This window comes from Gracilinanus agilis, chromosome 4, assembly GCF_016433145.1.
Source record: "Gracilinanus agilis isolate LMUSP501 chromosome 4, AgileGrace, whole genome shotgun sequence".
In the NCBI taxonomy this organism is placed as follows: Eukaryota; Metazoa; Chordata; class Mammalia; order Didelphimorphia; family Didelphidae; genus Gracilinanus; species Gracilinanus agilis.
Genome location: NC_058133.1, coordinates 63970628 through 63991723, shown reverse-complemented (window position 1 = coordinate 63991723; position 21096 = coordinate 63970628). Strand labels below are relative to the sequence as shown.

The window sequence follows — 21096 nt, the reverse complement described above, 5'->3', positions numbered from 1 at the left end:
TGTAGGGTGTATCTCTGCTTCCTGCTTCTGACTTCAGTTGAAGTCCTTGGCTATTATAATAATATCTCTTCCTCATGGGGAAAAAAAAGGTTCTGCAATGCTTTTTTAAATTCAAAAATCAAAGACTATTTTAAGAGTTCCTTTAGAAAAGTAGACACACAAGCAAGTCATTGCCATAAAGGGTTGGAAACTGGGTGTAGAACCCAAGGAGACTATGAAGCCTCAGTAGCACTGAGGAACAGTTAGATGTGGAAGGAGTTGGGAGCTGGGGAAGTAGTGGGGAAATGGGAAATCCAAAGGTGACTCTCTTAATTATTTTTTCCAAGGTGTTTGAAACACAGGAGATGAGAATTTTAATTAGGGGATTATTTGGAAAAGGAAAACCATTTTGGTGCAGATTTTAGACTGGAGAATTAAATTGAATTAAAAATGGCAGAAATGAAACCATGAAAAAGCTTGCACAAGAAGCTTTATATGAAAATCAGTTTGTGGTTTTGAGAAGAGAAGAATATCCTCACCCCTAGGTTTGCCATTGCTTTCAGGTATGTGTCAGGAGCAAGGATAGGTCTCAAGTCAATATCTCTTGAGTCATGCTTAGTTGACCAAAACCTTTTCCACACTGTGAAGTCCGCTACCCCCTAAACAAAGGACCCCTTGTCTTTTCAACTGATCTTCATATGATATGATGTTAAAACCCTTTGCCATTTTGATTGTCTCCTCTGGACATTATTTTATCATAACATCCCTAAAATATGATGCCCAGAAGTAAACACAGCACTATAGATTTCATCTGGCAAAAAAAGGGGACAATGGTACCATTAACCCCTCTAGTCCTAAAGACTGTTTCTTAAGATACATAAATGGATTGGACGATGTAAAATGAGGAAAATGAATCAGTCTTTCCAATTTACAGAGGAGCTAGAGTGAACAAATGGTAAATAAATGATAAAGATAAATTTATTAAAACAAAAATATGCAACTAAGATGCTTTGCTAGTTGGCTTAAATTAATCTATAACAATAATGTATCATATTATATATTGTATAATATTATAATATATATTATATATAAAGAACTACTCAGAATAAATTGCTTTTCTAGTCACTTGTAAAATCCTTTGTTCACAACTATCCCCCTTTTCTTGGGATTTAAAAAGTTTCTTCTCTTACTTCCACCTCTCATTCGGACTATTCTGAGAAAAAGATGAAAAGACTGAACTCATGGAGAAAGTCCCTGTGCTACACATAAACAGGATAAACACATTCACTCTGTTTATACAGCTTCATTGTGATTAGATATATGTACACTCTCAGATTTCAAAGAATACTTTCTAATAGAGTTCCCTCCTTGCCATGTTTGTCATACAGATGAAATTGTTTCATAAAAAACAAAAAGTAGAAGAGGTTGAACAAAGGCTTGATTGGCTGCCCGGCCTTTGGGGAGCATAAAAGGCAGAAATATATTTACGTGTTCGTGTTTCTCCATTTAAATAATTTCATTAAATGAACTTGGATATAGAATATGTGTGTAAAATACATATACATATATATATTTTTTAAACTGGACCAAGTCCAGTTGACTACTATCATTCTAAAAAGGATATTACAATACAAACTCTTAGGTAGGGCAATATTTCTCAAACATTTTGTGTCAGAACCCCTATATGATCTTAAATTTTATTGAGGTTCCCCCCCAAATTTTTCATTTATGTGGGTATATTTATCAATATTTGTTATGTTAGAAATTAAAACTGATAAAAATTTTAAATATATGTTGATTCCTAGATAATAAGAAACATTACATGTTAAAATAAATAATATATTAATCAAAAGTATATTTTTCTAAAAAACAGTGGAAAGATTGGAATTGTTTTACATATTTTTGCAAATCCTTTTCATGCTGGCTTAATAGAAGAGAGCTAGATTCTCATATCTGCCTCTACATTCAATCTGTTGAGATATGTTGTAGTTGAAGTATATGAAGAAAAGCATGTTTATATCTAATTAGAAAAAGGAGAAGCATTTTAATAGGCAAATATAACCTTAGTATTACAGTGAAAATAGTGACAGATTCCCTCAAAATTAGAATTGTCTAAAGATAAGTTAATGGCTCTATGACATAACAAAAAATAGTTTTTTAAAAAGAAAAAAAACATTGAAAAAATAATGAATAAAATGTAAAATATATATTTTGTAAGCAACTGACCTACAAACAGATCTATGAAAGATCATTTAATCTAAAAGCCACAACTAAAAAAATGTGGATACAAGTTTTCAAGAAATTATGGAAAAAAAATTGCCTATCAGAAATGTTAGAATGAGAGCAAAGTGAAGACAGAATTCACTAATTGCCTCCTAAAAGAAACTCCAGAAGGAAAACTCCTAGAAATATTATAATCAAAACCCACATTGTTTAGATCAAAGAAAAATACTATAATCAGTCAGAAAGAAATATTTCAAATATTGCAGAACTACTATCAAGATCATATAAAATTTGGCAACAGTAAAGAAGCTTGAAATAGGAAAATAGTCTAAAAGGCAAAAGATAGGATGATACCCAAGAATAACTTATCCTGTAAAAACTAAGTATAAAACCTACTAGGGGAAATGGATTTTTCATTAAATTGAGAGATTCAAAGCATTCTTGATAAAAAGGATCAAAGCTTAAGAGAGACATTGAAACATAAACATGGGGATCAAGAAACAAAAAAGTAGATAGAAGTCACAAATGAAAGCAATTTATAAGTGTGATCTATTTATATTTTAATGGAATGGATAATACCAGTGTCCCTTCAGAACTCTAATATCAACAGGACAAAGTAAAAATAAAGAGTAAAATAAGAGAAAGGGCCAAGAAGTAGTTATATTATTTTTTGGTCATCTTAAAAGAAGTAAGGAAAAGGTTACAGTAACAGGTCCAGATCTCAAAATATGCCACAAAGCAATAGTCATTAAAATTCTATGGTATTGGTTAAAAAACAGACTTTGATCAATTGGAACAAATTAGACACACAATATGCAAAAACAAATTAGTCTAGTAGCCTGGTGTTTGACATACTCAATGATTCCAACTACTGGTGTAAGGTCTCACTAGTGATCAAAATCTTCTGGGAAATAAAAATAGAAATATGGCAGAAATTAGAGTTAGGCTAAAACTTCACACCATATACCAAGATAAGCTCCAAATGGATATATGAGCTAGATATAAAAGATCACCTCATAACCAGTTAAAGGATCAAAGTAAAAACTACCTATCAGATATATGAATAGAGTTAACCTCTTATTTTTCTTTTTTGATTAGACAAATTATGGAGATCACATGAGATAAAATTAAAATTTTGACTACATACAATTTTTTAAAGTTTTTAATCAAACAATTCCAATGCAGTTAAAATTAAAAGGGAAACAGTTAACAGGGAGAAAAAAATCTTTGCAGAAATTTTTTCTGATAAAGTCTTATACCTAAGATATATAAGGATCTCGTCCAAATTTACAAGAATAAATCATTCATTCCAGGGGCAGCAAGGAGGCTCAATGGATAGAGAAAGTCAAGCCTGAATATAAGAAATCCTGGGCTAAATTTTGACCTCAGACACTTCCTAGCTGTGTGACCCCGGGCAAATCACTTAACCCCCATTGCCTAGCCCTTACCCTCTTCTGCCATAGAACCAATACACAGCATTGATTCTAAGAAAAAAGGTAAATTTAAAAAATAAATAAATAAATAAATAATTCACCAAACTGACAGTCAAAAGATATGACCAGTCAAATTTTATAGGAAAAAATTCAATCTCATCAACAACTATAAAAAAATGCTACAAAACTTGCTTGTCAGCTCCAGGAGGGGAGAGGGAAGAGAGGGGGAATCATAAATCATGGAACCATGGCAAAATATTCTAAATACAACTTAAAAATAAGACTAAAAAAAACTTTACAAATCACAAATAAACAGAGAAATAGAAGTGAAGGCAACTCTGAAGTTTCGTCTTACAACCATCAAATTGGCAAATGACAAAAAGGATTACAAATGTTGGAGAGACTACAAGAAAACAGGCACAATGACACTCTGTTTGGAGTTGTGAGTTGCTCTAGAACTTCTGGAAAATAATTCAGAACTCTGCCCTAAAATATACTAAATTGGAAATACCTATTAATCAGGTGATAGCACTACTAGGACTATGCCCTAATAAGATTAAAGAAAGAGGAAAAGGTTTTAGTTGTATGAAAACATTTAGCTTTTTTTTTTTTAATGCAAAACTGGAAACTAAAGGGTTGCCCATCAACTGAGCTATTACTGAACAAAATATGGAATATGAATGTAATGAAGTAGTATTATTCTATAATGAATAAAGAAAGGAATGGTATTGGAGAAACCTAGAAAGACAAATTGATGTAATGTAAAGTAAGCAAACCAGGGGAACAATTTATACTACAATATCAACATTGTAAAATTGAACAATTCTGAAAGATTTAAGAACTCCAATCAACACCATGATCAACCATTATTCCAGAGAACTGACAATGAAAAATGTTTCCCACTTCTTGAGAGATGGTGACTAATATGCAGAATTAGATAGTTTGGGAGATTGTCAATATGGGAATTTGTTTTGTTTGCCTATACCTATTTTCTATAAGAGTTTGGTTTTTCCTTTTTTCTTTCCTGAGTAGGAGGTGGAGCAATGGAGTCCATTGGGTAGAGAGGAAGACAAAATAAATGTTTGAAAACTGAATGAAAAATATAATTTAATTTAAAGAAAAGTAGAGCAAAGGAAGGACACCCTGAAGCTTAGACTAAAAACATATTTCTGGTAAACAGAAAAACTATCAAATATTAATTATTTTTAAGCAAGACTAAATTCACTATTACAAGAAGCTAGGGAAATGGCAAGATATCAATAGTGCTATTAGCACCTTCCTAGCCTTGTTTATTTATCTGCTTAAGAAACATATTTGCATCAACTGTAAACACTCTCTCTAGCCTCCTAACTGAGTGCTGGAGTGAAAGCAATAAATATATTTAGTCTTCCTTTCTCCAGCTGACACAAAAATAAATCTTGTCAGAGACAAGTATTCCCTCACTTCTTGGATCTTGATCTGGCAAATAATTTAGGAGATTATTAAGGTCACAGTGATGTTATAATAGTAATATTAATTCTAAAACTATGTTGTTTGTGTCCAATTATAGGACACTATATAATGAGCATTGACTGCTTAAAAAGAGTCTTTATAATTCCTGAGTTCTTCACTAAAGACAAGGATCATAGATATTGAGCTAAAAGGGTCCTCAGATGCCATCTACTCCAGTTCTCTCATTTTACAGATAATGAAACTGAGACGTAGGTATGTTAAAGGACTTTTTCAAGGTCTCAGAGGTAGGAAATGTCAGGAGGAGGCGTTTTTTTTTTTTGTTTGTTTTTTGTTTTTTTCCGACAGTGGCACTCTGTTAAAATACAAATATCTTTCTATTCTATTTACTCATTGAGGTTCCCTTTCCTTGCCCAACTTTTTCTATTCCAAATCTTCTGTATTAGGGGAAATGAAGAAAGATTTCTCCCCCCAAAGAAATTGGAAGCTACCATATTTATATGCACAAAGTAAGGAAAATGGGAATTAAGAAACAGCCAGTGGAGTTTATATATGGATCCCTGTAGTTAGACTGTCATCTAAGAGTGGGTAAAGATGAGTGACTAAAATTTTCTAAGTATTATGGGACCAGAATCTTAAAGATGGAAGAGACCTTAGAAGGATGTATACAGGAATCTTTTCTACAATTCCCAGCTTTTACCTGAACCCATTGCTTTCAGAGGCAGCTCATTCCATTTTTGGATAGCTCAACTTCCCAATATGGGCAATTAGGTGGCACAGTAGATCCCGTGTTAGACCTGAAGTCAGGAAGTCTCATTTTCCTGAGTTCAAATCTGGCCTAAGACACTAGATGGATAAGTTATTTAATTCTTTTTGCCTCAGTTTCTTTATAAAATAAGATGGAGAAGGGAATGACAAACTGTTGCAGTATCGTTGCCAAGAAAACCCCAAATAAGGTCACAAAGAGGAAGACATGACTGAAAAAAAAAATAACTGATCAACATTCTAATTATTAGGGCAGCTAGGTGGTACAGGAGATAGAATGCCAAAGCTAGAGTTAGGAAGATTCATTTTCTGGAATTTAAATCTGGCCTCAGATGCTTACCAGACTGACTTGTCTTATTAATTGACTTATTAACTTTCCCTTGGTTTCCTCATCTGTAAAATGACCTCAAGAAGGAAATGGAAAACTACTCCAGAATCTCTGGGGATTATCTCTAATTTACACTTTACATAGGGTGTCCTAAAAATATTAGTGAAATTTTAAACCATTCAGACTTTAACAATGTTGGCTTTTAATAACTTAAAATTTCAGTAAAACTTTTGGGATGCCCTTTGTATCTTATTTACACATACGTAATTGTTTGCCTGTTGTTTCCCCCAGTAGATAGTAAGATCCTTGAAAGCAGGCATTGTCTTCTGCCTTTTCTTTGTAGGGTTATCATGGTAACATAGTGCTTGGTACATAGTAGGCACTTAATAAATGTTAGTTACATATCAAACATTCTACGCCTGACTGGAAGAAGTTGCAGGAGAGATGTGGTCCATATTCTACTAAAAGAAGGTCATGGATTTTTTACTACTTCACAAAAAATTTGATAAGATTATGAATATTTGACTCATAAGCAACCTCCTCCTAAACACAACTGCAAATAATAGTTATCACCATAGCCCTTGACCTTGCTGCTAACTGGGGAGTCGATCACATTGGTCCCAGCATTCAGATTTATTTAGAGGAAAAGAAAAAGAATTCAAGATTCAGAAAGGCTTAGAGCTTGGGGACTTCAACTATTATTATACATCATTACTTCAATTCAACTACATTATTGATCCAGTGGGCTCATAGATTCTTAAGCTAACCCCAAAAGTCTATAATTATTTCAGTGAGAAATTATCATTAATGAGCTGTAAATTCCTTGTATGCACACTATTGAATCTTCTTATAAAAGGTTTATTACAAGAATTATAATAGTCCCTTCCCTGATTCCTACTGGCTGATAATACATTTCCTCTCTACTCTTTCCCCTCCTCTTGCCCCCACCAAAAAAAAGAAAAAAAGAAAAATTACCTCAAATCCACATGCATGTTGTCTGTTCATAAAATATAAGCTCCTGGAGGACAAATAATGTTTTACTTTTTATCTTTGTAATTTTAGCACCTAGCACATTGTCTGTTATATTACAAATGCTTCGATAAATGTTTGTTAATTAATTGATTGAGATAGGGCATTGGTCTTTCTTGGGATGCCAGTCTTATGAAGGAGTTTGGACCACAGATCTTTAGTTAAAAAAATCTTTGAAGGCTATTTAGTCCAAGTCACTCATTTTATAGTTAAAGGAACTGACGTCCAGGATGTCGAAGTCAAATGCACAAGCTAGTTCATTTCTGGGGTGGGATCTATGCATTTCCCTCCCTCATTCACTCTAAAATATTTATTATACTCACACTTCTCCTGGACTTTTTGAAAGGAAATAACTTGATTATGTCCATCCCTGGGGGGGTATTTTTCTTGTGTTAGGACCAGCATGACTAAGTGCAGAGAGGTTCACCCTACATTGGACTCATGGCAATGAACTATTTGGCAAGGCAGATTCTCATCTACTTAGTTATAAGGTGGTTGCAAACTGTATCAGAGGATAGAGTGCCCATACCAGTAAAATCCTGGATCCCTAAATCAGCTTACTAAAAATACCTTATATAAGAATCCTCATTAATAGTGCCACAGTTATTTATATAGCCATACCTGGGTCATTCCTAGATTTTGAAGATAATTTTTTGTTGTGCCAAGAATGTTCATAACTAGCATTGTGATATTCTTTAATTGCATTGCTAAAATGAATTCTTGACCTAATACAATGTTCCTGGAAAAAAAATGCTTGTAAAGGATAAAAAAACCCACTATGGTATTTAATTTTTCTACTAATGCAACAGTAACATATATATGTAGTTTTAGTTAGAGACTTAGAAAATAAACAAATCCATGTTTCACAATTATATAATTCTTCATTCTTTAGGATGTCAGTTGTCTATTGGCAGAGTTTAGAAGAGAATGTATATATTTTGATACTACTTACCCCAAACTTGTGGCATCAGTACCCTTGCTGGAAGATGATAATAATAATTAAGCAATAACTAACATTTAGATAGCCAGGTACCATGCTAATTGCTTTACAATTATTGTCTTTTTTTGTTCCTTACAACAACCCTGGGAAGTAGGTATTATTATTATTTCCATTTTATAGGTGAGGAAACTGAGGTAAACAGAAGTGAAGTGACTTGCCCATGATATTATGCAGATAGTAAATGTCTGAGGCTGGGGTTTGAACTCAAGTTTTCCTGATTCCAAGCCTGGCTCTGTATCCACTGTAGCATCTATTTGCTTTTTTTTTCTGAAGCATGTGGAATTAGTGTTTTGAATGCTTAAATGCCACACTGGATCAATAACTGCTTCAATGAAGCCTAGCCTCATTGGTGGTCCATTGGAAATTAGCGAGACCCATCTTCCATTTTGAGGATGTAGAAATCCATTCTCAAAATAGTTCAGCCTGTTACAGGAGTCCAGTTGGCCAAATCCCATGAGCTTACTCTTGTCTTACACGCTAAGCCTGAAAACAGAATCTAGGCTGGTGCTTCTGCACATTTTGCTGTCTCACCAAAGCTTTGCTTGGATGACTCACCCCAACAAACCTCCTAAGAAATTCCTGGGAGGACTGGATATCTGTGTTAGACAGTTCAATGTAATCTCCCATCATCCCCTCTTCTGTGGCTGGAACTTCACTGTAGAAAAGCTTTGCTCTGGCATAGAACTGCATCTCGCCATTGATGACTTGACTTGTTAAAGCATAGAGTTTCACTGCAAATGGAACATCACAAATGGATAAATGCTAAATGTAGAAAACAATGGCTCCTCCCTAAAGCTAGTGGAGTCTTTCAAATGGACTTTCTTGTATAATGGGAGTAGAGACATTGACTTAAGTTCTCCCCAAGGCCAGACAGATCCTAGATCCCCTTGTCTTAAAGGTGATTTTTCCATAACTCACTTAATGAACTTGCCAAATATGATGGTCTTTTTTCTATCCTTATTACTCTTGACCTCTCTTTAGCCTTTGAAATTGCTGGTCATTTTTTTTTCTTTTCAAATATAATGAAAGTAGGAGGAGCTAAAGACACCTGTAATAACCATGAAAAAAGTCTTGTTGGCAGGCTGTAGGGTTGCTGCTGGACAATGAAGGAAAAGAATTTTGTCTGTCCCCTAAGAAGTATTTAGATTATTAGCACCTCAATTGAAAGTGGTACAGTGGGGGAGTATTGAACTTTAATAATTTTAAGAACTGTTATTTAATTAAATTAAATTATTTATTGACAATTTAATTAATTAGTCAGTTAAATAATTTAATTTGAAAATTATTAATTTAATAATTTTAATACAAATAATTGTTATAGTTGAAAAAGAAGAAGGCACCAAGGTCCTAATGGAAGAAGTGGGTCTATTATTGAATAGGGTCGTAAAGTTGCTAGGAAGGGTGAGAGATACAACCCATTTTCCCATTTTTATATTGGTTAATCACATCCCCCTTGTGTTTCTGCTACAATTCCCATCCAGGGCTCTCTCTACAATAACACACACTACTACCTCTCCCTTGGAGTTAAGTAACTTTTTGGCTTGACCTTTACTAGAGAGTACTGCCAGTGACAGATTCCTGAGATCTAATCAAATAAAGTTGACATCTTAGAAACTAGTCATGGCAGAAAAGCAAACCCTGGAGAGACTCTTTGTAAGTTATCTGAATAATAATATTATTTACTGTACATGGCTTGTCTCCCCCCAAACAGCTCCAAGCTCAGTGGGGAATCTGATCTCACTAATCCTTCCCACATCCCAGTGAGTTGAGGTGTGAGGCCAAAAACAGCCACTTACATTTTATATAGCAGGGGGTGGTAATTCAGGCCAGGCCTCCTGACAACACCTAGAATGAAGTTCTATTCATTAGATCAAACTGGCTCGTGGAAATTTCATATGAGTCCCCCTTTTATTATCCAACTCACTCCCAGCCCTACCACAAAGTCTGTATTAATTTTTTTTAGGCTTAGAATTGGCAACTTCTAATGTTGACTAGATATCTATGCTGAAAAAGTAGTTGAGAGAAAAAGGTAACCTTACTCCAATTTGGAAACAGATTCAGGGATGGGGGATGATCCAAATTCCAAATAACAATCTCTGACCCATCCACTCTCCCTGGGTCTTTTTTACTTGTGCTTTTAGGACACTGGCCAGAGTAAGGACTTAAGATATAGAATGTCATGCTGTCCTGGTCAAATATATTCTAGTTTTTGACAGACATTTGCCTATTATACTTCTACACACTGAGCAACAGGCATAAGGCATCTATGGGTTGAATGAAAGTGACTACTCATATTTGGGTAATGGCATAATGACTATGGAATTCTCGAGGATAGTGATCCATATTGGCAAGAAGGATAGGCAACATAATTCTGGTTAATCCAAACTTAAAAATTATCTTTCTAATTCTCTTCGGGTTGATTCATCCTTGAATCATACTCAGGGTGAATCCTGAAACTGTTGCGCAGTCTTCCATTGGCTACAAATCCTGTTCTGTACATGAATGGAGGTTTCTTTTGAAGAATAACAAATAAGTGACTACATTTCTAATTTTCAAAGAATGAAAGAGTTTGATTTCTCTTAGGTCACAGCTATTGTTTTTTTGCTGCTTTCAATGCTCCAATCCTTTTTTTTTTATTAAAACCACTCCTTCTGTGTTCTATGGTACTTAATAAAGTCTGAAATGTATATACAAAAAAATTATCTTTCTAGTTTCATCATTAATCAGTACTCATTTCACCATCTTCAAAGCCACATAGTATACCTTAGTATTTGAATATCCAAATAATCCATGCCCCATGTGTGGCCATTGTATTGCTCACTTTTAATTATTTTTTCTTCATTTTGAAGAAAAATGGAGGGAGGGGATTATTGGGAAATAACTGTGATAAGAAAAATAAAAGGTTTGAATTAGAAGGAAGAACACTAGACTTGAAGCCCAAGAAAACTCTGTTTGAGCCTTGGCTATGCTACTCCTCAGATGTCTGATGTTGAATAATAGCATAACTTCTTTGACCTTCTGTTTCTTTATCTGTAAAGTGGGAATAATAAAATCTGCAATGCTTACTTAGCAATGTTGTTGTGAGGATAAAATTAGTTTATATCTATAAAATTCTACGTAATGGTAAAGAATTAAACATTAGCTGTGATTGCCCAGTTGTCAGCATTATTCCAAGATTATAGGAAAACAAGCCAAAGCCCTCTTTGATCCAATGTAAGCAGTAAAATTAGCCATACTCATCCTCACCTGTTTAAGTCACCTGCTTGGTAGAGCCTATTAAAACTTTAATGAATGAACAGGAACGTTCCCATCTTCCCATGGAGCCAATGACATTTCCTTCACAAGGGGAATACATAGGTCTGCAGCAGTCTGGCTCAGGAGGGGCCCTTTTCTTGTTTATCCGCTCAACTACTTCTTTTCACCTACTTGACAGAAGCATTTAACTAAATAAGACAAATGAGCTGCCATAGCAGCCTTCAGCCTCTCCTCTCCTATAGTTTTAAATGAGCCCCACATTGGACGCTAAAGGAACAACTCACAGGACTTCTTTACCTGGAAAAGGGAAATAGTTTCACCTTCTGGAGTAAATACTGATGTCATTTTAGAATGCCTTGAAGCTCTGTGTGGCAAATTTAACAGCCAATGGAGATAGACCTAGTAGACTCTCTTAAAAGACGGTGGGTCTTAGAAGGGGCAGCATGAAGCAGTTAATATCTTAGAATCAAGAGATCAGTTTTATCCTTACCCCTTACACTTATTATATGACCACAGGTGGACCTCTTAACCTTTCTGACTCTAGCTTCCTCTTATATAAAATGGAATTAATTATACTTGTGTTTCTCTATTTCATTTCAACAAACACTTATGAAATGTCTACTATGTGCAGAGCACTGTATAGAGCACTAAAGGCTGATAATCATTACAAGGTGCCATGTTCTATAAAAGGACAAAACAGATACAGAGATAAAAAAGAAATATGAATGAAGTTATACAGAGTAATTTCAAGGGAAGATCATTTTCACCTCAGATTTCCAATTTAAAATGCCAAGTTTGGAAGAAGGGAAGAGGGAATTCATTGGGGGTGGGAGTGGAAGAAATAATAGGCTTACTTTAGACTTTAAGATGCCTTTAGGACATATAGTTTGAATTGTCCAAAGAGCAGTTGGCTTTAGGGAAAGGAGGCTGGAGAAGAAACAAGGAATCTTGGAATAACTGCTGTGGGAGACTGAATAAATTAATCCATTAGAGACAAATAGAACTGTTGACTTGTTGCTCTGTTCAAATCAAGTAACCTCAATTTGTAGATGACCCAGTCAGCATGGTGTCATGACTTTCCTATCACTCTATCCAGCAGCATCTAAATGGAATCAAAGAAAGCAAATGGTGAGAGAAATCCAAGACTGGAATCTGTTAGGGGAATGTTAAATTTTATATTTTATCCCAGAGCTAATTGAGAATCTGAATAATTTTGGGAAAGGTAAAAATGTGGTCAGAATTGTGATTTTGGAATATCAGTTTGGAAGTTGTTTGGAGTATGAACTGGAGAGGGAAGACAGATGATAATTGAACCCAAGGTAGCTGATGAGATCACCAGAGAAAAAAATATAGTTGTTATGAAAATTCTAAAATTTTTAAATTCTAAAACTTAAAATGTTATGTAAAGATTAGCTATTGTTTTTAATTGGACACTGATTTCTTTCTGGACCTATATTTGGTTCATCCAGTCTTTTTATTTCCTGAAATCTATGGATTAATAGTATCATTGCATTAGAAGTGGAATGAATAAATTAATAAGTAAATGAAAGATCTTCATAGATCAGTTCAGATCTTCACATTTCTACCATTGCTCTAGAAAGACTACAAAGATCTAGGGGGCAATTGATCTTCATAGTCTTTCTAGAGCAATGGTAGTAGAGATCTGATGAATGGTCTCAGGACTGGAGATGAAAAGCAGGGATGAAGATGCAGTCCGTAAACAACAGAAGAGCAAGATGACCAAGGAGAGAGTTAGATGGAATGTAGGAAGTATCTTTAAGATCATGAGTCTAAGCCTCTAATTTTATGGATGAGGAAATGGAACTAGAAAAGTAAAGACATTTGCCCAATGTCACAGTTTGTACAAAAATACAAGTTCATCTGCCCTAAAAGAGAGCCTTGAAACATGCAACCCCAAAAAAGTGTTTACTTGGTGGCTATATTATTATATATAGGAACTGGTCTATGGTTGCATTGATATAAGGGAGTCCAAGGATGAGAAAACTCCCTTTGCAATGGCAGTAGGCACCTTCTTCCAAATGAGGCAAGAGGGTTCCAGGGTTATAGATAAATGCCAGAAGTGAAATGATTGCAAATAAAAGGTGTACTCCGCTGAAGTGAATACAATCATGAGTAATTGGAGCCTTATTTGGTTTACTGACCTGCATACAAAGTAATCTGTCCAGGAGCAATTAGTTGGTTCAGTGGGTAGAGTCAGACCTGGAGTAAGGAAAATGTGGGTTTGAATCAGGCTTTGGACACTTTCCCACTGTGTGACCCCAGGCAAGTCACATAACGCTAATTGCCCAGTCCTATCCACTCTTCTGCCTTGGAACTGACATAGTATTGATTCTAAGATAGAAGGTAAGGGGTTTAAAAAAAAAAGTATTCTGCCTGAACAGAATTTTACTGTTCTCCTTTACTATGCCTGTCTCACCATCACTGTGAGCTGGTGAATTTATCCACTCTCCACTTCCATTCCCCTGCCTCAATGCTGTCTACATATTGGTATTGCTCACCCTCAAGAATTTCCTGCTTCCTTTAAAGTTTATTTGTTATCTATACATTTATGATAGGTTCTGTCCTCAGATACAGAGGAGCTGATTTTTATTACATTCTAAGTATTTGCTGTCAAAAAGTGAATCACATAAAAAACAAAGAGGAACCAGAGACACCCAATCACCCTAGATCTAACCACAGATGTATAAAGTCCAACAACTGCATAAGAAGATGGAAAGGGCTCACATAGTCTTTCATGAATGCATGAAAACTTCCTAATTGGCTAAACGCGACCCTGGGATTATAGAATGGGCTACCAAGCTAATCGTTAGTGTTTCCTTAGGGAATTCCTAGTATTTTCTGGCAGCTTTCCATATTGGAGATAAATATCCTCAATAGAAAATATTTCCGGTCCACTATTTTAGGAACCGTATCTGTAATCCTCCTTGGACTGTTCTAACAGAAATGCTCCTAGCCTCTGAGAATAGCTATCTGCTGAAAGGCAAAAAAGATGTTAGCTCTGGATATGTAGTTCTAAACCTAGACTGGCCCTCTACCAATGCCAGACCCTGCAATGCTGTCCTTTTACCCAACTGATTGAGATGCACATATTTTGGGGTGCCTTCTATGCATTTGGCACTCTGCTAGATGCTACAGAGCAGTGGTGTCAAATTCAAATTCAAATAAAAATGAGGCTACTAAATCATATATAAGGATCCCTGCAGATGACATATTGACTTAGAAAACCACAAATTAACATTATCTGTGTTTTATTGTATTTTTATTTATTTTGTTAAATATTCCCCTATTACAATTTAATATGGAGTGAGGCCATAACAAGGTGGCCTACTGGCCATGTGTTTGACATCTTTGCTGTAGGGAATACAAATGTATTACTTTGAATCTTCTAGAAATTACTTGGATTTTTGAAATACCTTTGGGGATTAATTGATATGAATTAATGATATGAAATTGATATGAAAATATGAAATCTTTGGTATACAGGTGATTTTTCAAGTAATCCTCAGTTCTCAGAACAATGTTCACTTGCTTCCTTTTTCTGTTATCTCACACTACCAATCATAAACAATTCCCTTCAACTTGGCCCCCAGATTAGATGCTGGCTAGTATACCAAAATGTATTTGTTACCTCCAAAGAGTACCTTTCTTTCCAAATGTCCCAGCACAAAATTCATGTTTTGGGTGGATTTTTCAATCTTAAGGTAATCATAGTCATAGATCTCAGTCCTCTATGCATCGATAGCCAAAGCAAGACATAAAACTAGGGTTATTTCTCAGTTATTTAGAAATAAGAAATTTTGTTATAGGCATCATGGTGTAGTTGAAAGAGCAAGTTAAAGGTTACATTAAACACTTTTCCACACTTTTAAAAATAAAAATACCCCTTTATTAAAGCAACCAAGAATAAATGTTAATTAATATTAATATAATATATCTTAATTATATGAAAAATTAAGTAATCTTTAAAGAAATAAAAATGCTGAGGAACTAGGTACCTTCAAATGTTTTGACTTATACTTGAGCATAATACAACTTTCTAACAGCCCAAACTATTTTGGGATTTAGACACTTCTAGAACTTGTCTGCACCTTCTAGACTTTCACCATTTTTGCCAAATGTCAAAACACATAGACTTTTTTCCTGCTAAAGACTTGCTTCAAGTCTGCTAGAGATCAAGATGTTGGATTGAAAGGAAGTTTTTCAATTTACCAGGGATGCTTAGCACCCTCGTCATCTAACTATTCAATCCCGTCCTATCTCTGACTTTCTAATTATTTCCAGAAAGTAATTGCTTTTCCTATAGCATTTATTTGCACACAGAAATTTAGAATTCTTACATTTTTTCCTTCTGAGATAACAAGTGACAAGATATATATCTCATATCTACGAGCAATCAGTTCCTTCTGACTGTCATTCAATCAGAAAACAATTTAATTTTGTTTATCTAGCCCATCTGCCTCTTTTGACCTATTGTTGATTTCTAATGCTATATTAACTAATTCATATTCATATACATTTAGTCCTTTAATAATAGATTTCATTCTCTAATAATTTTTATAGCCTGTCCTCTGGCACATACTAGGTCTTTTTTTTTTCAATTCAGTATAATTCAATAAACATTTATTAAGTAGCAATTATGCATATAACACTATTACTTGGAAGAGAGAGAAAAAGTTTGGTAATACATAAATTGTATGGGTCTTACAGTCTAATGGAGGGGCACATACTCAAGTAATTATACAAGTACATAATAATTATATCAGAGAGGCATGGAAAGTACCAAGTGAACCAAAAGTAATAACAGTCATCTCACCTCGGCTATCAGGGGAAGCTTTCCAGAAGAGATGGTATTTGGGTTAGACTTTTAAAGAATATACAGAAATCAACCTGTAGCATCTGGGGAAAAGGAGAAAGTATTCCAGTAGAGAGCTATCCCAAAGTGGCATGGGCTACCTCAAAAGACAGTGATTTCTCTCTTATTGGAAGTCTTCAAGAAGGCATTTAGTAAGATATATTGTAGAGATTTTTCCAGATCCTAGTTGGAATATGGCCACTGGAATCCCTTCCAAACAGGAAATTCTGTGCTTCTGGCTAGGGATTATTACATACAAAGGCACAGAGATAAAAAAGGACAGAACATATGTCAAGGACAGTAAATCATCCAGGCTGGTTGCATTACAGGGTATCAAGAAGGGAGATGAATGAGACAAGTCTGGGGGAATGGAGTAGCACCAGATTTTGAAAGGTCTCGAACATTGACCAAATGAGATTGACATTAATTCATTAGGCAATACGAAGGGCTGACGAAGGAATTTGATCAAAGGGTGACATGACTTCCTTTTGATTTCATCTACTGTGTCTGGTAGTAGTGCAAAGGATGATTCCCAGGTTGAAGCAAGAGGAGGAGGTGAGGAAATTTCTTAGCAGGCTGTGGAAGTAGACCCATTAAGTTGTAATTCAATAGGCCAAACTATGGTAAGCAGGAATGGAAATAGGGAAGAGAACAGATTTGAGGAATATAGTAGTTGTAGAATTGACAGGATGCAGGATCTGATTGGAAAGGGAAGGTGAAGAAGAAAAATGGGTCAAAGATTACTCCAAGAATCAGAGAATAGCAAGATAGGGTGAATTGTGATGCCACTAGCCAAAAGAGTGAAATCAGAAAGAGATTTGCAGGGAAAGATAATAGCTCTGTTTAGGATATTTTGAATTTCAGGGACTGGTGGGTCATCCAAGAAAGGCTATCATGTAATCAGTTGGAGAGTCATGTCTGGAAGAAAAAAAGAGATTGGAATTATAGAATTGATTTGGGGTGTCCCTTGAAGAAACTAGATAGAATAGCATATAGACTACTAGAACTAAAATCAGGAAGGCTCATCTTCATGAGTTCAAATCCTGTCTGACACTTTCCAATTATATGACCTTAGGCAAGTCATTTAATTTCTGTTTGCCTTGGTTTCATCAGTAAAATAGAAATCATAATAGTACCTTCTTCCTAGGGCTATTGTGAAAATCATATGAGATAAAATACTTTGAAAACTTCAAAGAGTTATGTAAATCCTAGGTATCACCATCATATTCATTATGGGGGGGGGGGGCAGCTGGGTAGCTCAGTGGAATGAGAGTCAGGCCTAGAGACGGGAGGTCCTAGGTTCAAATCTGGCCTCAGCCACTTCTCAGCTGTGTGACCCTGGGCAAGTCACTTGACCCCCATTGCCCACCCTTACCACTCTTCTGCCTTGGAGCCACATTTTATTGAAACTGGAAATAGATAATGGTTTCATATTAAACATAAAATCATTTAAGATGAAAAATAAAAGAGGAATATGGAAAGCTTTTAGCACCAGAATTGAACCTTGAAAGAAGCTAGAAACCTTTTCATCAATAATAAAATAAGGAAGAAAACTTTCTTCAAAGAAAAAGCACCTAAATTTTGCCTGGAAGAAAGCTAAGGATTTTAAGAGAATTAAGTTTGTCTGTCTACAATAGGCAAAGAAATAGGGGGATACTGAATACTAATATAAATTATATAGTTCAGTTAAACTATCCAAAACTAATTAAAGGGGGAGGACAGAAAAAATAATCAATTTATCATTCTCTAGAGATAGCCCTCAGTTGCTATCTTAAAAGGTATTATTGAGAGTGTCTCAAAGGTGCCTAAACATGACTGATTACTATAATTGGGGCAACTAGTAGCCTGTGTGATTTTTTAATAGTCAGAATAAGTACAATTCACTTTATGGAATATGTTTACCAAAACTGAAAAAAGCCAGTCACAATTGAGATAAACAAGAATCAACCCTGAGAGATTATTCAGTGCCATGAGGTAGATAAAATATGTTTGCTTTTTTCAGTGGCATCAAAGATTTTAACCTGCTGTATAATAACAGGGAACACTGACATTGTGGTTTAAGACTTGCAGCGCATTATATATATAGCGTATCTCATTTCATCCTCAGGACAATCCTGTGAGGTCCCAGTTTTACAAATGAGGATATTGGAGTTCTGATGTCTCAGTGACTTGCCCAGCATCATACAACTAGTAAGTATCAGAGGAAGGATTGAATTTCAGTTTTATCCGGCCCTATGCCCAATCTCCAACTATGAACTGATTCAAATCTGACCTCAGACATGTCCTAGCTATGTGACCTTGGGCAAATCACTTAATCCGAATTGCCCAGCCCTTACCACTTGGGATCAATACTTAGTATCGACACTAAGACAGAAGGCAAGAGTTGTTTCTTTTTTTAATGCTATTATGTTTATTCATTCAAAATGCAGTGGATCTAATTTCAAGACATCTCAACAAGGGAAAGTTCTTATAATTTTTCCAGGACCAAAAGCCTTCTTCAGAAATAGTTTCAGGCATAAAAGCCTTGGTTCAGATTGTTCTTTATCCACATTTCTCTCAAGTTGTATAATTTCCTTCAAAACACTTCTCAGGTGCTGCCTTCTAAATGAAGCCCCTTTTCCTTCCCCAATTTGTTACTGCTTTCTCCCTTTTGGATTTTTTCTTTCGTATGTACTTTGTGCTTATTTATCTGTATACGTGTTGTATCCTCCTGCAGGCTATATGGTTCTTGAGGACAAGGACTATTTTATCTCTATATTCTCATCACACAGGATGATGTCTGGCACATAGGAAGCACTTAAATGTCAATGGAATTGAGTGAAACTTGTTGACTATTTCCAGACACTAAAACCTGCCCTCCTTTAAGATATAAATGAACTTTCAGGCAAGCTCAGAAATATTATCTAGGAATCATACATGAATGACTTCCTCACCGTTTCTGAAAATACTCAGACTATAAATAAGTACTTTATTCCTTAGTTGTGACTTCATTTCCTATAGATTGGCTATGAACAATGCTCAGAAGTGACCAGTTCAACAGAAATAAGCAGTAGACGTTATCTCTTTGTTGTTCTATCATTCAATTCCTAGAAAACTGGAGGAAACGAGAGGACTAATATCCCAGTTTTTCATAACGACTTCCTCTTTGTCCCATCCTATATCCCCGAAAATAAAAACAATCCAAAGCTGCCCTTTTCATTTTCTCTGCTTACTATTGTGGCTTATACAGGTCAAAGAAGGATATTTTAAAGTGCAAGAAATCTGGGGAGAATATCACATTGGGCATGTTCCAAAACCAAATCAAGCCTGGTATAAGGGATTTACTGGAGACCCAAGCTGCAATGAAACAAGTGTACCATTTTCCTGTCATTTTTTAGCAAGTCTTCATTAATCCTAGATCCTTGATTAGCTGAAGTTCAAACTTATCTTACTTTGAGATGCCTGACTTAATATCCCGAAGTATTTGGAAAATAGTCAGCATGCCCATATGATCATACATAAAGAAGCTACTTTGGAGGGCATCTAAACCTCTTTTTTTTCCAACCCTCTCATTTTTTCAGATAAGGAAATTGAGACGTTGGGGGAAATTAGGGATGCTTAAGGACCTACAGCCTCAGAGGTAGGGTTTGAACTAAGATGATCAGACTTTAGTACTATTAAATGCCCTTTCCTCTGTATCACAGTGAATCCCATTCAGAGAGACGAAATGTCTCCAATTCTAGGTCTCAAATGGGAAGTGAACTATCTTGTCTACAGTGAAGCCCAGAATAGAAACCTGCTGTTCTAGCTCATGGCTTTAGGTTCGGCTCCCCAGAGAGTCTTTACTCATTCCTCTCCCATAAAAGAGTTCCTCAGCTACGTGCCTGTGAAAGTTGCCCTGTGTGTAGTTTGTAGCAGCAAAAGAAAATATAAAATGTTCCTTTCCTATCTTTTCCATCCTACATGCTCAAAACAAATAGCCACCCCAGGCATCCATCTCCCTGCCATGATCCTGTAGGTATCAGGTACTCACCCAGAGAAAGTTTTTCTAGGAGATAGAGATAACTCTGAAAGAAGTCATTGCGGATCGCCCTGTGAAGGATGAAGGACATGCTATGCCGACACAGCTCATCATCTGTCTTTTGCCAACGGGATCTAAAGGCCAAATGGGCTCCCAGATAAGCCATGATGAGAGGAAGAGGGTGATTGATTCTTCCTACGGAGAAAGGAAGACTCCTGCCTGACCAGTTTGTCCAGGGAGTGCGTGCCTTCTGCAGAAACTTGGGGCTGTCATTTTAAACCATCTCCCAGTCCTCTGTCATTCTATATCACGGCTGAGTGTCATGGGGTGGGTGGAGATGTCGGAGAAGGGGGGTAGAGTTGGGGGAAGGGAGACATGGAGAGGTCAGACTTTTGGCATTTCTCCCAGTCTCTTGGGTGTCACCCCTTTCCAAGCTAGCAATTGCTGAGCAAAGATGAAAACACAAACGGAGACACTGCCTTATCTGTCGCTAGACACACACACACACACACACACACACACACACACACACACACATGCACACTCAACCTGAGAATTTGCTTTCATTTAATCCTAGTCTTGGACTTGTTTCATTTCCATATCAAAGAGCCATGAGAATGTGCCTGGCACATAGTAAATGTTTGTTGACTGATACTAAAAAAAAAAAAAAGTCCATGCAAATTTCTTCCATGATTTGTCCTTCTCATCCCAGAACATTGAATCCCTGTGATGAGAGGGTCTTCCATGGGGCATCTGGTCCAC

At 35.8% G+C, this 21096-nt stretch overlaps 1 protein-coding gene across 1 annotated transcript in view; it reads right to left on the bottom strand.

The window, feature by feature from the left end:
* NTMT2 (N-terminal Xaa-Pro-Lys N-methyltransferase 2) overlaps positions 1–20500 on the bottom strand; it is a 28104-nt gene extending 7604 nt beyond the window's left edge. The window contains exons 1-2 of the mRNA XM_044674878.1: positions 20347–20500; positions 8762–8937 (exon numbers count right to left, since the gene is read on the bottom strand). Coding sequence (XP_044530813.1) covers positions 8762–8937; positions 20347–20500 — 330 coding nt within the window. The remainder of the gene's footprint in view (positions 1–8761; positions 8938–20346) is intronic.
* Between the last annotated feature and the right edge of the window lie 596 nt (positions 20501–21096).